At 41.6% G+C, this 13,564-nt stretch overlaps 1 protein-coding gene across 1 annotated transcript in view; it reads left to right on the top strand.

The window, feature by feature from the left end:
* The window catches only part of Snx25 (sorting nexin 25), a 113,609-nt gene that overhangs the window by 27,250 nt on the left and 72,795 nt on the right, over positions 1 to 13,564 (top strand). The window contains exons 2-3 of the mRNA XM_051169724.1: positions 4,846 to 4,930; positions 11,866 to 12,082. Coding sequence (XP_051025681.1) covers positions 4,846 to 4,930; positions 11,866 to 12,082 — 302 coding nt within the window. The remainder of the gene's footprint in view (positions 1 to 4,845; positions 4,931 to 11,865; positions 12,083 to 13,564) is intronic.

Here is a 13,564-nt window from a genome sequence, read left to right as displayed (position 1 = left end):
CACCCCCTTTTCTTGAGATAGGTTTCTCTGGCCAACCCTGAACTTGACATGAAGACCAGGCTGGTCTCAAACTCACAGAGAGATTCATCTGCCTCCGCCTCCATTAAGTCGGATAAAAAGTGTGTGTCACCATGCCTACCTCCAACCAGTTTTCTTGAAAATTGGTAACATTCTGTGTTGTATGAGTGATCATAGCGGGACTGTGCTGTTTCATGTGAGGCATTCTGCCAAGAACTTTGTGTGAGTCTACAGTTGTAGACACGATGTCAGTGGGCTGGACCTGGCTCACAGTTTGGCGCAGGGTAAGTCAATAGTGTTTGTAGTAACATTGAATTAGATGGAGATACCTAAAATTTATTGATTTCCATTTGTTGTTGAGGCAAAAAAAAAAAAGTCAGTACACCTAGCACAATGGCAGTCATGACCACTTTTGCTATTTCTAGTGCTTTCCTGGCCATTGCTGTGCTTTCCTGCTTTTGGAACTCCAATATCAGTTATAAACAAACCTAAGGAACACAATAAGACCCTTAAAAAGAGCCTAACAGGAAGTGTGTGGGTCCAGAGATGGCGTTAGTGAGTGAGAGCAGAGCCAAGCCCGTCAACCGTGGTCTCCAGCCCTGCTTTGCTGCACCAGCTCTCTGTCCTGGCTGCTCACTTGTGCACAGGGGAAAGTGTGTCCTTGCATATCTTCCTATCTTTGCCAGTCTTCATCTAATGAGGTGGCCTCTCAAGTGTCCTAGTCCTTTCTTTCTTGCCGAGGAAAGATATACATGGCTTCTTCATCTCTTTGGTTTTGAATACATTATTCTTGGGGCCAAAGGAGAATAGGAGAATGTCATTGTTTTGAAAGAGACCAGGGTTTGAGAAAAGTGAGAAAGCTGTGGGATCCCAGCAGACGATCAGATGCTCAGAATCCTTGGACAGACAGCCTTGTGACACTCGTGTGGGTAGTAATGGTGACTGCAGGCTTACATTGGCTTTTGTAAGATAGATTACCAGCCTCACAGAAAATATACACATCACCCCTGAAGGTGGTGTAACCTTCTCTTCCTTTCTCTCCCTTCCCCTCCCTTCCTTTCTCTTATCTTCTGTCTGTGGCTTAAGCAGCTCAGGCTAACTTTAGCCTAGCAACGCAGCCAAGGATGACTATCGGAGTCCCATCACTTTGCTCCCTCATACTGGGATTATAGTTGTGTGTCTCCATCCCTGGATATTTTTTCCTTCTTCTTCTTTTATTATTATTATTATTATTATTATTATTATTATTATTATTATTATTATTATTATTATTCCTTCTTCTTCTATTATTATTGTTGTTGTTGTTGTTGTTGTTATTGTTTATTAGACCTGGCTGGCCTCGAACTCACAGCGATCCGCCTGCCTCTGCCTCACAGTGCTGGGATTAAAGGCGTGTGCCACCACCGCCCGGCTATATTTTTTCTTTTTAACAGAAGCTGGAATACACTGAAAAACACTTGAAAATATTTGTACACAATAAAGAGGAGAAACATTTGTTTACTAGCATAGAGCAGGTGATAGCCATGAGAAAAATTATGTCATGATTGGCTTGGAAACCACCCAGACAGCATTGCCATCTTAACCAATTTGTGTAGGCCAGAGTCCCGACAGCTCCTGGGTGTCTAGTGACTAGTGGGTCAGAATGCCCAAGTTTTCCTGCAAGGGTTCTCTGGGTGTTTTCTCTTGAGAGGGTATCTTTGGCTTTGTCCCACAGACAGTATGTATGTGTCATGGCTGTGGACTGAAAACTGTTATGTATTCAATGGAGCATTTACTGCTATGTTGACTGTTCCTGATTCTGAAGATCTGGTTGTAGAAATTAGAGAAAAGCTTTCAGGTTTTGGTCTGACTTTGGGAAACATTTTAAAACATGCAATTATATGTTGAGATCTCTAATTTTTTTCCTCTAGAGAGGTCTGTGTGTAATTAAAAATGACCTTGGTTAGTTTGAAACAGTTCTAAATCTTAATATGAAGATAGGTTTCATTTCTTTTCATTAAATAAAAAAAATCCAATATGCATATAATAGTGGTCTGTCCCACCAAAAACCTCCATGAATGAACATTGTGATGTGTACTAAAATACCAACATGGAAGTGGAGTGATCAGATTCCTTATGGACACTATATCCAGACTATATAGTGTTGGTTTTACAAGAATCCTTTGTGACAGAAGGAATACATGCCTGCCTTTTATCTTTCTCCAAACCAGCCTTGCAGGGAAGTGACTGTGGAGGGTGGGGTGCAGGTGTGTGCCAACAGGACAGAAGTTAGACAGGGACAGTCGTCTTCAGAAACAAGTCTTTGGGTTGGCCAGCCGGTGGAGTTCCTGCTTTTCAAATCTATAAATGGAAAGAGGGAATGAAGCAGGAGGATTTCGAGGCTGAGGCCAGCCTGGGATGCACAGTGAGACCCTGTCTCAAAAGCAAACAGGCTTTCCCCATATGACAGCAAACCCCCAGACATGGACTCAGTAATGCAAACCAAAAAAAGATAGCAGTCCGTAATGAGGGAGATAAAAATAAAAAGACTTTACCTAACTTCCTCCCGCTTGGTTCTGTCATATCCACTGAAGGTGTTACCCCTCCCAGCAGTGCCATGCACAGGTTGGGGACCGTGTCATATCTTCAGCCCACTCCCTTTCTCCACCAGCCCTTGGTTTCCCAAGTACAGGTTCAGTAGGTTTGGTGACCAACAGTGCTCAGATGAAAAAAAAACAAAGTCAAGCATTCAGTTGAGATTTTCCAGAATTGGTTCTTAAAATACAAACTATGTTCAAGGGTTGGGGGAGAGAAATAGTGGGCACTGTTGGAGGTGCTAGGACCTCGGGAGCTTTCTCAATTAAGTGCTTGGATTTAAATTTTTTTTAACTGTTTTAAAAAAACATTATTTTGTGTATATGAATGTTTTGCCTACATGTATTTCTATGCACCATATCTATGCCTAGTCCTCTCCAAGGACACAAGAGGGTGTTGCATCCCTGAGACTGAACTTATGGTCAGTGATGGGCTTCCATGTGGGTGCTGGGATGCAACCTCTGTCCCCTGCCAGAGCAGCCTGTACTTTAACTCATGAGCCAGCTCTCCAGTCCTTGGCTTTGGTTCTGTCACATGACCACTGTGGGTCACCAAAAATGATGTACCTGTAACTGAAAATTTTTTTTAAAAAACTGAAAATTAGATTTAAGTCTGACCTTGAAATATAGTAGTTACTAAGAGCCTAGAAAGCAGTTTTAAATGGTTGAGAGTGCATTTTTGTCTTTCATATATCAACTGGTTTGCCTCTACGTGAGCATAAAATTTCTAATGCCTTGAGAAAATACTAAATGCTGTGTCTTGACTTTGTAGCATAAAGTCCTTTCATGGTATAATACACACATGCACATATACTTCTTATTGTTATTAATATGAGATTGCTTTCAAATATGTGTATTAGGTAGCAAGAAATCTTAAGGCTGTGCCCTTTGCTTTCCTTAGAGGATGAACAGGATGACACTCTTGGCTCTCTACCCAAAGACAGCAGGGGACATAGTTAGTCCCAGGCATTTCCCACTCCTCGTTCAGGCTTGTGATTACCTGCAGCTGTGTTTGTTGGATGCGTGTTTCAGCCATGTCAGCTATTAGACCTCCTTAGGGGTGGAATTGCTGAAAGACAGTTCACTTAAAAATTTAATATTGGTCGTGCAGTTTCCTTCCTCAGAGCATGGAGAAATAGACACCCTTCCAATAACATAAGAAAACAAACATTTCATTGTATAGTGGCCAACAGGAGTATTTCTGAACTTGGCAGTCAGGGTCCATTTTCCTCATGAAAGGGCCATATAGTATGGTGTTTGGAGTATGGGGTCTGAATACACATGTATAAATAGGTAGTTTTTTGTTACATGTGTTGAGATATTCTCCTAGACTATTGCCTATGTTTTGTTCATTTCATCTTTTGTTAAACAATAATTTTTAATTTTAAAGTCATATTTTGTTTTGTTTTTGTTGTCCCGTATAATTTTTGGAGTTTGTGCCTTACTGTAGAGAGGCCTTTGCTATCTCATGATTATGAACATCTGATTCCAAATTTTCTAAATTAGCTATTTTAGTTTAAGGAAATGTTTAGCTCCCTAATCAGTTATAAATAAAGTATGACTGTCACCTCCCCCACCTATGAATATAAAACTACCCTAGTATCATTTATGGAATCGTTTCTGGCTAGTTTTTATGTCAGCTTGACACAGGATAGGGTCAGCTGGGAGGAGGGAGCCTGTATTTAGAAAATGCCGCCATCAGATTACCTGTTAGGAAAGTCTGTAGAACATCTTCTTCATTGGTGATTGATGTGGGAGGGCCCCGCCCACTGCGGGTGGTGCCACCCTGGGCAGGTGGTCTGACTTGTGTAAGAAAGCGGGGTGAGGAGCAAGGCGGTAAGCAGTGCTCCTCCATGGCCTCTGCATTAGTTCCTGTGTCCAGGTTCCTGCCTTGAGCTGGTGCTCTGACTTCCTCAGTGATGATGAATGACCTGAGAGATGTGAGCTGGAATAACTCTTTCCTCCCCAAGCTGATTGTGGTCAGGGTGTTTATCACAACAGTAGAAACCCTAATGGAGACAAACAGTGGTATATTTTCCCTCATTGATTTAATTTTTTGTTTTGTATTTTCCTGGTACTCCTAATAAATATTATAATAGTAATTCAGCTCTTCCTAGACATTTCCTAATTAACCTTGAGCATCTGTTAGCTTTTCCAGAGGAAGATTATAATCCCCTAATCTTCTTCTTGGTTTTATCTTTGTGTATAGTTTATTCCTTCAGTGATCGCTGTGCTTTCTGTCTTCTCATTGCAGAGCTCTGTATGTGGAAATCCACAGGAGTCAGCTCAGGGCAGGAAAGTGGTCATTTCTCACAACATGGATCGAGCTCTGAAAGACGGTGAGGATGGACCGCACTCACGGAATTACTACGTAAAGCAACACTGTTCTCAAAGGGAGTTTGTGATCTCTGGTTTATCTGTCCTTCCTAGGGCAGTGAGGATTTTTCATGAGCTTCTGTTTGAAGATTGGGTGCGTCTGTGTTTTGGACAAATGGAAGTGGTTTAAGCATTTATAGAGTAGAAATTTCCAGATTCCATGAAGCTGACCAGCCCAGAAGAGGTGCACCAACAATAGGGAGCAGATCTGCTCCCTATTCTCCAGAATAGGCTTCAGGAAATATTTTCTTTCTAGACACTACCTGGAGGATGTATGTTAGAGGTTAGCGGATGGTCCACTCATGGACAAATCTGTTTAAGCAGATTAAGTGATAGCCTCAAAAAACCAGCGGAGAGTATGCAAATGAGGTCTGCATGGAGAGGGTGGAGGAACTGGGGTTACATTCCTGGACATACGGTCCTGGAGTGAGCATCTAAATATTAATATTTAAGGATGCAGTATATTTTGAAGATCAAATTAAGGTTTTAAAGGATTATTAAAATCAGATTTCTAAACAGTGAGTTATACTATCATTCAAGGAAAAAGTGTGAGTTTTCCACCCAACTACATGGTGTTAGGTAGATAGCTAAGAGATCATCGAATAATTAATACACAAATAAGTACTTTCACTCGGCATAGTTCACAAAAATCACCATGTTTAAAGTTGAAGACAAGTATTATAGACGCAGGGAAATAGCTTGAAAGTTTGAATTTTAGAACTTGGTAGACTGTCATTTAATATTAGTAATGTTTCTACTAATTTTTTCTTTTTCTTTTCTTCTTCTTCTTTTTTTTTTTTTTTTTTGGTTTTTCGAGACAGGGTTTTTCTATGTTATCTTGGCCATCCTGGACTCACTTTGTAGAACAGGCTGGCCTTAAACTCACAGGGCTCAACAAAACTAAACAACTTTAAACAGAATTTTAATTTTACTTCTGTGCATGCCTGTGCTGTGTGTAAGGGCAGCTGCACAAGTGCCACGCCATGCATGTGGGGGTCAGAGGACAACATTGGGAGTCAATCATTTTCTTCTATCATGGCCCCAGGAGGTTGAATTCAGGTTGTCTGACTTGAACAGGGAATACTTTTAATCACTGAACCACCTTGATGGCCCTGCACCAACCAGTTGAAAAATATTTATGTTTATTTTATGTGCTTGTGTGTGCAGGCCTGCATGTATGCATGCTCTCACCATGTGTGTCTGGTGCCCGCAGAGAATAGAAGAGGGCATTCAGACTCTTGGGACTGGAGTTACGACTGTGATGTGGTACTTGTTGTGGGTGCTGGAGCTGAACCTGGCCTCCTTGCAGGAGGGCAGATTCTTAAAACACTGAGCTGGCTTTCTAGTTCCTGAACTGCTGGCTTTTCTTCACTGCCTTAAGACACACACACACACACACACACACACACACACACACACACACTTCTAGCTCCTGAACTGCTGGCTTTTCTTCACTGCCTTAAGACACACACACACACACACACACACACACACACACACATACACACACACACACACACACACACACACACACACACACACACACACCCGAGTGTGCTCCAGATTATTGTTTGCTTCTGGTAGGGACTCAATCATCCCTCAGTTGCTGGAGAGGTGGCTCAGTGCTCTTGCAGAGGTCCTGGGTTTGGTTTCCAGCACATAAACAATGGCTCACAGCCATCTATGTGACTAGTTACAGGAGATCTTATATTCTCTCTGGCCTCTGAGGGTACCACACACGCACATGGTGCACACGTGCAAACAAACACTCCTGCATGGAAAATAAAGTAAATACAGCATTAAAAACATTACAAAGCAGCTGGGCAGTGGTGGCGCACGCCTTTAATCCCAGCACTCAGGAGGCAGAGGCAGGCATATTGTTGTAAATTCGAGGCCAGCCTGGTCTACAAAGTTAGTCCAGGACAGCCAAGGCTACACAGAGAAACCTTGTCTCGAAAAACCAAAAGCAAGCAAACAAACAAAAACAAAAAACAAAAACAAAAAACAAAAAAACCCTAACAAAAACAAAACATTACAAATCTTTAATTGTATACACTGTTTCCTTTTAAAAGCTAATTAATATCTCACTGTCTTTATTTGCCACATTTTATTTGTTCATCATTTGAGGAAACTTGAGCTGCTTCTGTTTAGAGTAGTTGTTAATGTTAAAATATGGTGCCTTTTTAATTTTGGAAGCCTTAAATGTTTCTTTGCGTTTCTTTGATGATGACCTTTTTCTCTTGGGTGGGCCAGTTTGTTTCAGATTTATTTGTGTGGGATGGGCTTAGGGAAACTTGAGGCCTACTTGACAGAAGCAAATAACACGTTGCCCTTAAGTTAATTCCTGTGCAGTCATTTTTCTTGAAAGGGAAGTGTCACACAAAGCTTTTGGGCAAGAGCATTGGTTAAGTATTATTTGGTATTTTTTAAAAGCACATCTGATGGCTTTCTTTCTTTTTAAAACTTTTTTAAATTTATGTGTCACCTGTATGTATTAAGGAGATTTGGTGTGATGTTTTCGTTTATGTGTACAGTGTACACTAACTAAATCCAGCCTCTTCTCTACTGGTAGTGTTCTCTATGCTACATTGAGGTTGACTTTTTTGTAATTTTCTCTGTTGCAACTTGGCTTCTGTTATCTGTTAGATGGCATTGTTAGCCAACTTCTTAAGGCTCAAGAGTCCTTTGTTCTGATCTAATATTTTGAAAACATAAGATCATTGTCAGGAAGTTGAACATCATATTCTCTACCCAAAATGAGAGCTGGTGGCTGCTCTAACAATAGATTGAGGAATGCAGGTTACACCTTTGGCAGCTGTTGATAACAGCAGTAACAAACAGGCCAAAACTGGAATTACTTTTTAAAAAATGTGGCCACTTACATTTATGGCAAATCTAGGAATGTGTATTGAGAAAGCTAAGAGATTATACAAGCATTTAGAAACATCCATTGTAAATGTGGTTTATATCTTTGGAGAGATTTTATATTTCTAAACCGTAGTACCAGTATATTAAATTAAACTACAGCAAGTGGTAACAGACTTAATGTTGATAATCAAAAAAAAGCTTAAGTGGCAGCGTGTTTATTAGAGCTACAGTATACATTTAGTTGATGTGAACCACTTACAAAATACTTAAAAATTTCCTCCTAAAGTTAGTTTTAACTAGATAATGTTGTGCTATTTTGTCTTTATATATTTACTTTATTGCCCTTGGTATATATAACTTAAAATGATGCCATCGAACAGTACAGTAAATTACAAATATATGTGTGGTAAGCATATAAACACATTTGTTGCTAAACAGTGTTTGTGCTGTAGCTCAGTGTAGACGAGGAATTATCTAAAGTATGTACATACTGAGTTATAAGAATAAAAAGTTGTGCAAGACAGTGTAGTGAGGTGTTAGAACAACAAGAATTATACTACGTACGTTACACGTTAACTGGTTGACCAGCCTGCTGGCAGGATGTACTGCTGTTGCAATAGAGGCCCCATTGTTACTGAGGCAACCAACTGCTCTCTGATTGGAGTTGAGGCCTGCGCTACAAGAGGGAATTCATATTCTGCAATTGATTCACTTTTGAGTTACCTTTAAAAATATGTTGTTTGGTGGGCTGAGAGACCGCTCAGTTGGTAAAGTGCTCACCATGCAGGCCTGAGGACCCAGGACCTAGCATCCCCATAAAAGCCAATGGCATGCATCTCTAATCCCAATGTAGCAGGGACAGGTGGGTCCCTACAGCTCACTGGCCAGGCAGTCTAGCTGAATCAGTAAGCTCCAGGTTCCGTAAGGTACCCCGCCTTAAAGAATAAAGTGGAGAACAAGAAAGGAAGGCAGTTGACATTGCCCTCTGCCCTCCACACACACATACCACACAAACATATATGTACACATAACACAACGTTTTGTTCATTTTTGTGTTTGTGTGAGTCTGTATTGCTATGTAATATATATTTAGAAATATGGCTCTTTTTTTGCCTTATATATTCAAGTTATACATGCAGCTATGATGCTTAAGAAAGATATTGATTAGTTATTAATGGAAGATCTATCTATGGTAAAAAAAAAAAAAGTTTGTGGCTGAGTATACATTCCTACCAAATTGATTTTTATAAATTCCTAACCAAATTGTATTACCATAGGAGTATTTCAGGGTTGTATTAAATAGCATATGCAGTGTCGTCAGGAAATGTAGTAGGACACTACAAAGATGATACACCTTCCATGTTAAACATTTTGGCACATGAGGTGGTTTGAATAAGAACGGGCCCTCTAGTTTCATAGATTTAATTGCTTGGTCACCAGGAAATGGCACTATTTGAAAGGATTAGGAGGCATGGCCTTGTTTGAGGAAGTGTGTCCCTGGGTGTGCGCTTTGAGGATCCAAAAGCCCATGCCAAGCTCAGAGTCTCTCTCTTGGCCTGAGGATCAGGATGTAGCTCCCCACTACTGCTCCAGTGCTGAGCATACTGCCATGCTCCTCACCATGATGATAATGGGCTGAACCTCTAAAACTGTAAGCCAGCCCCCGATTAAGCGTTTTATAAGAGTTGCCTTCCTCATAGTGTCTCTTTACAGCAACCCAGCAGTGACTAGAGCAGCACACCGAGTAGATCTTACTATAAAGTTATTAAATCTCTTATAATTTGACTTACCTCTCATATTTTGCATATGCTTTATTAGTTTAAATTTCTGTGGTATGAAAACTTAGTTTAATAAAAAGATCAAGGGACCAATCAAGCAGTGATTTTGGCAAGGGACTCTCATCCTGCCCTAATTACTTGGCCTTGCAGACAAGGCCCTCTGGAGGCCATTTAAGTTTTTGTCATCCTTGTCCATTAGATGGTGCAAAGGCCACCATCTGCTGTGACTGCATATTGGAAAGTTGTGCTGCTTTTATTGAGGTCCTCTTCATATTGAATCGAGCAGAACTTCTTTTCTAGGATGCTCGTGCTGCCCTCTTGTTGTGCTTTCCAGAGCATTTTACAAAGTGGTGTCTGTGACCTATTGCTCCTTATGGATGTCATTTAAAGACGCCAGATGAGCTGCGGACAAGGACACCGTTTCTGTGTTCTCTTGCCTGTTACTCTTAACGCTTTCCTTCTTCTGCTTATGCATATGGGGGACTGCAGTGTGCAGAGTAGGACAGGAAGTGTGGCACATGGGGACTCCAGTGTGCAGAGTAGGACAGGAAGTGTGGCATATGGGGGACTCCAGTGTGCAGAGTAGGACAGGAAGTGTGGCATATGGGGGACTCCAGTGTGCAGAGTAGGACAGGAAGTGTGGCATATGGGGGACTCCAGTGTGCAGAGTAGGACAGGAAGTGTGGCATATGGGGGACTCCAGTGTGCAGAGTAGGACAGGAAGTGTGGCATATGGGGGACTCCAGTGTGCAGAGTAGGACAGGAAGTGTGGCATATGGGGGACTCCAGTGTGCAGAGTAGGACAGGAAGTGTGGCATATGGGGGACTCCAGTGTGCAGAGTAGGACAGGAAGTGTGGCATCGCTGCCTGCAAGTCATTTCACTCCTTTAACCTCAGTTTCTTGATAACATGCTCAGTTGCCACATAGGATCCATGTTCTGTTTGTTTGTCACAAATGAATGACATTATAGAGCTGTCTTGTTCCGGTTTTCATCTTACATCTACGGAACCCGCCCAGTTCAAGATGAGGTACAGCTACTCTGCAAAACTTAGGAAACTTAACAGTCATCTGATCAAATATCTGGATGGTAACATAAAAATGACTAAGAATCTGAAGAGCTCATTTGTTTGATGGCTTTTCTCCATCGCTTGGTTGTTACTCATGTGGCTGTCAATGCCACCTTACATATCAGAGTCTATAAAATAATGTTTAGTGAATGGTTAAAGATTGCTGTAGCATCTTTTTTTTCTTCCTGCCTTTGGAAGATAATTGTTCTCAGCTAGAAGGCGTGATTGAAGCCATTGGCATCACCTTGAGATTTTGCTTAAACTTGGGCATATATGAATGTCAACAAAAATCTTGATGTTCTGTATGTGGGTTTCTGTTTGTGTGTCTGTCTGTCTCTCAGTGTGTGTCTGTCTGTATGTTGAGAAAAGGTCTCACTCTATATCCCTAACTGGCCTGGAACTTGCAATGTAGACCAAATTGTCCTCCAGTTCTCATAAATGTGCCTGGTTCTGTTTCCCAAGTGCTGGGATTAAAGGTGTTCACCATCCTACCAGGCTATGAGTAGTGTTTGAGAAAGAAAAAGCTTTGAGAATTAAATGATTTCAGAAATAATCAGTAACCTTGGTGTCCTTGAGCTGGAGCAGGGTTGTGTGGCTAATTTTTTTTCCCCCTGTGGCACTTGGGAGGTGTCACTGTCTATGCCAGATGTCAGTTTATTGTTCAGGAGTCCTTCTTTCTTGAACAATCACACTAACAATTACAGTCTTTCCATATTAAGTAGAGCTGTGATGTCTGCCATGGGCAACCACGAGACCTACAAGGCAGCTACTGAGCACTAAAAACTTCAACAGTTCATTTGTGATTGCTGTAACTATAAAGCATGCGCCAGATTTCAAAGCTTGGCTTGAAAAATTAATGAAAACATTTAATTTTAAATGCTGATACTTGATATATAATTACATTATATGAAATGAAATATATTATTAACTTTACCCATTTACTCACGGCCCAAGCGACGATTGAGAAGATTTGCTGTACTATATGTATTTAAGAAGGTGGGCATCAAGGTAAACAAACTATTTAAAATTAGACTGTACAAGACCCAGGCATCCCAGTTAGATGAGGATCTTTTAACTGAGAAGATTTCCTTTCCCTTGTTGTATTTTCTACTCTCATTATATTTTAAGCAATGAGCCGCCTGGATGTTTGCAACTTTGACTCAGCTCCGCTTTATTCCTCACAGTGTTCGACTACAGTTACAGAGACTATATTCTCTCCTGGTACGGGAACCTCAGCAGAGATGAAGGACAGCTCTACCATCTGCTCTTGGATGACTTCTGGGAAATTGCCAAGCAGATTCGCCACAGGCTGAGTCACGTGGATGTGGTTAAAGTTGTCTGTAATGACGTTGTAAAGGCTTTGCTCACTCACTTCTGTGACCTGAAAGCTGCCAATGCCAGGTAAACGTGTAACATCAGCAAACCTCTCCCCTTTCTCATCAATACATCCCCCTCCTGTTGAGGGGGTAAAACAGGCTATTTAAAATAATCTGCCGGCTTGACTCGGAATGTAGACATTTTGAAGGGGAATAGTCACAGTGTACTTACAGAGTAGATTTCTTGGTAAGCACTATAGTTAACCTACTTACAATATTGTGGGTATCTAGAGATGAAGTAGAAACACTATCTTATAGTGTACTGGCCTACACAGAACCCTTTCATACAGAATGCAACGCATTTCAGACATATTTCCCTCATACCGTCTTACCTTCTGTCACTTCTCTATTTGTTAGTGCCCTTTGTGCTCCTGAAGTTTCAGTTCTACCTTCATATTCATACATGGATTCATGTACTCATAAAAGTCTAGAAACCACAGATGAAAGATGTGATGTTTGCCTTTCTGACTGAATTTGCTTTAATATCATTCTCTCCAGCTGCATCCATCTTCCTGTGATCAATGCAACTTTATTCTTTATGAACAAAGTTTGTAAGTTTGCATCGCTAGTCTATGCCACATTTTCTCTACCCATTACTTCTAGACTGGTTCTATAGCTTATGTATTTTAACTTTCTAAAATAATGTTTTTTAACCCCTTGAAGGTTCACGTACATTGATAAGGTGTATATTGACCATACTCAGGTACCACGACCTCCTTCCATCTCTCCTAGTGTTCCCCAACCCAGTTCCCTCCCAACTTTGCATCCTCGTCTCTTTTTTTTTTTTTGAGTCCAACTAGTGCTGCCCATAAGCGCATGGGTGTGTGGCCATCCACCGGGCACCCAAGCAGCCTACTAGCAGCCGTGTCCCCAAAGGGGAGTGACTCCTTCTCTCCCTCAGCAGCTGTTAGCTGTTGCTCCTCCAACAGAGGTCCAAACCCCAGTCAGTGCTGGGATTTTACTGGCTTGACCTTGTGCAGGTAACCATAGCCATTATGAGTTCCTGAGGACAGTGGTTCTGTCACATGCAGAAGCATTTTGTAATGCTTACCCCATCCACTGGCTGTTACCTCGCCCTCCTCCCACAAAGTTCCCCGAGCCTTGGATGGTGAGAGGTCGATACGGATGATCCTGACAGAGCTGAGCATTCATATACTCAGAGTCTTGACCAGAAACGAGTCTCTGGATTAGCCAGTACTCACCGTAAAGAGAAGATCCTCTGACCAAAGGTGAGAGCAGTACAAATCTATGGGTATAAAGGACATTAACAGCATGGCCATTTATCATAACAACAGGAGGTTCCCCCAGGGATTATGACTTCCCTAGTCTTGGACATTTGACCAAGTTGACAGGACCAGACACAAAAGCCTTCTTGTGGAGCAGACCGCACAGCCAGTCAGAAGGCAATTTGTTGTGCCCGTAACTGCCATATGCCACTATCGCACCACAGCACCTCTGGCCTGGAAGGTCAGTATTGTAGTGTGCAGAGTCCTGGGCTGGGTGCAAC

This window comes from Acomys russatus, chromosome 27 (assembly GCF_903995435.1).
Source record: "Acomys russatus chromosome 27, mAcoRus1.1, whole genome shotgun sequence".
Taxonomy (NCBI): domain Eukaryota; kingdom Metazoa; phylum Chordata; class Mammalia; order Rodentia; family Muridae; genus Acomys; species Acomys russatus.
Note: the sequence above shows the minus strand (reverse complement) of the source record. Positions and strands in the feature narration are given on the sequence as shown.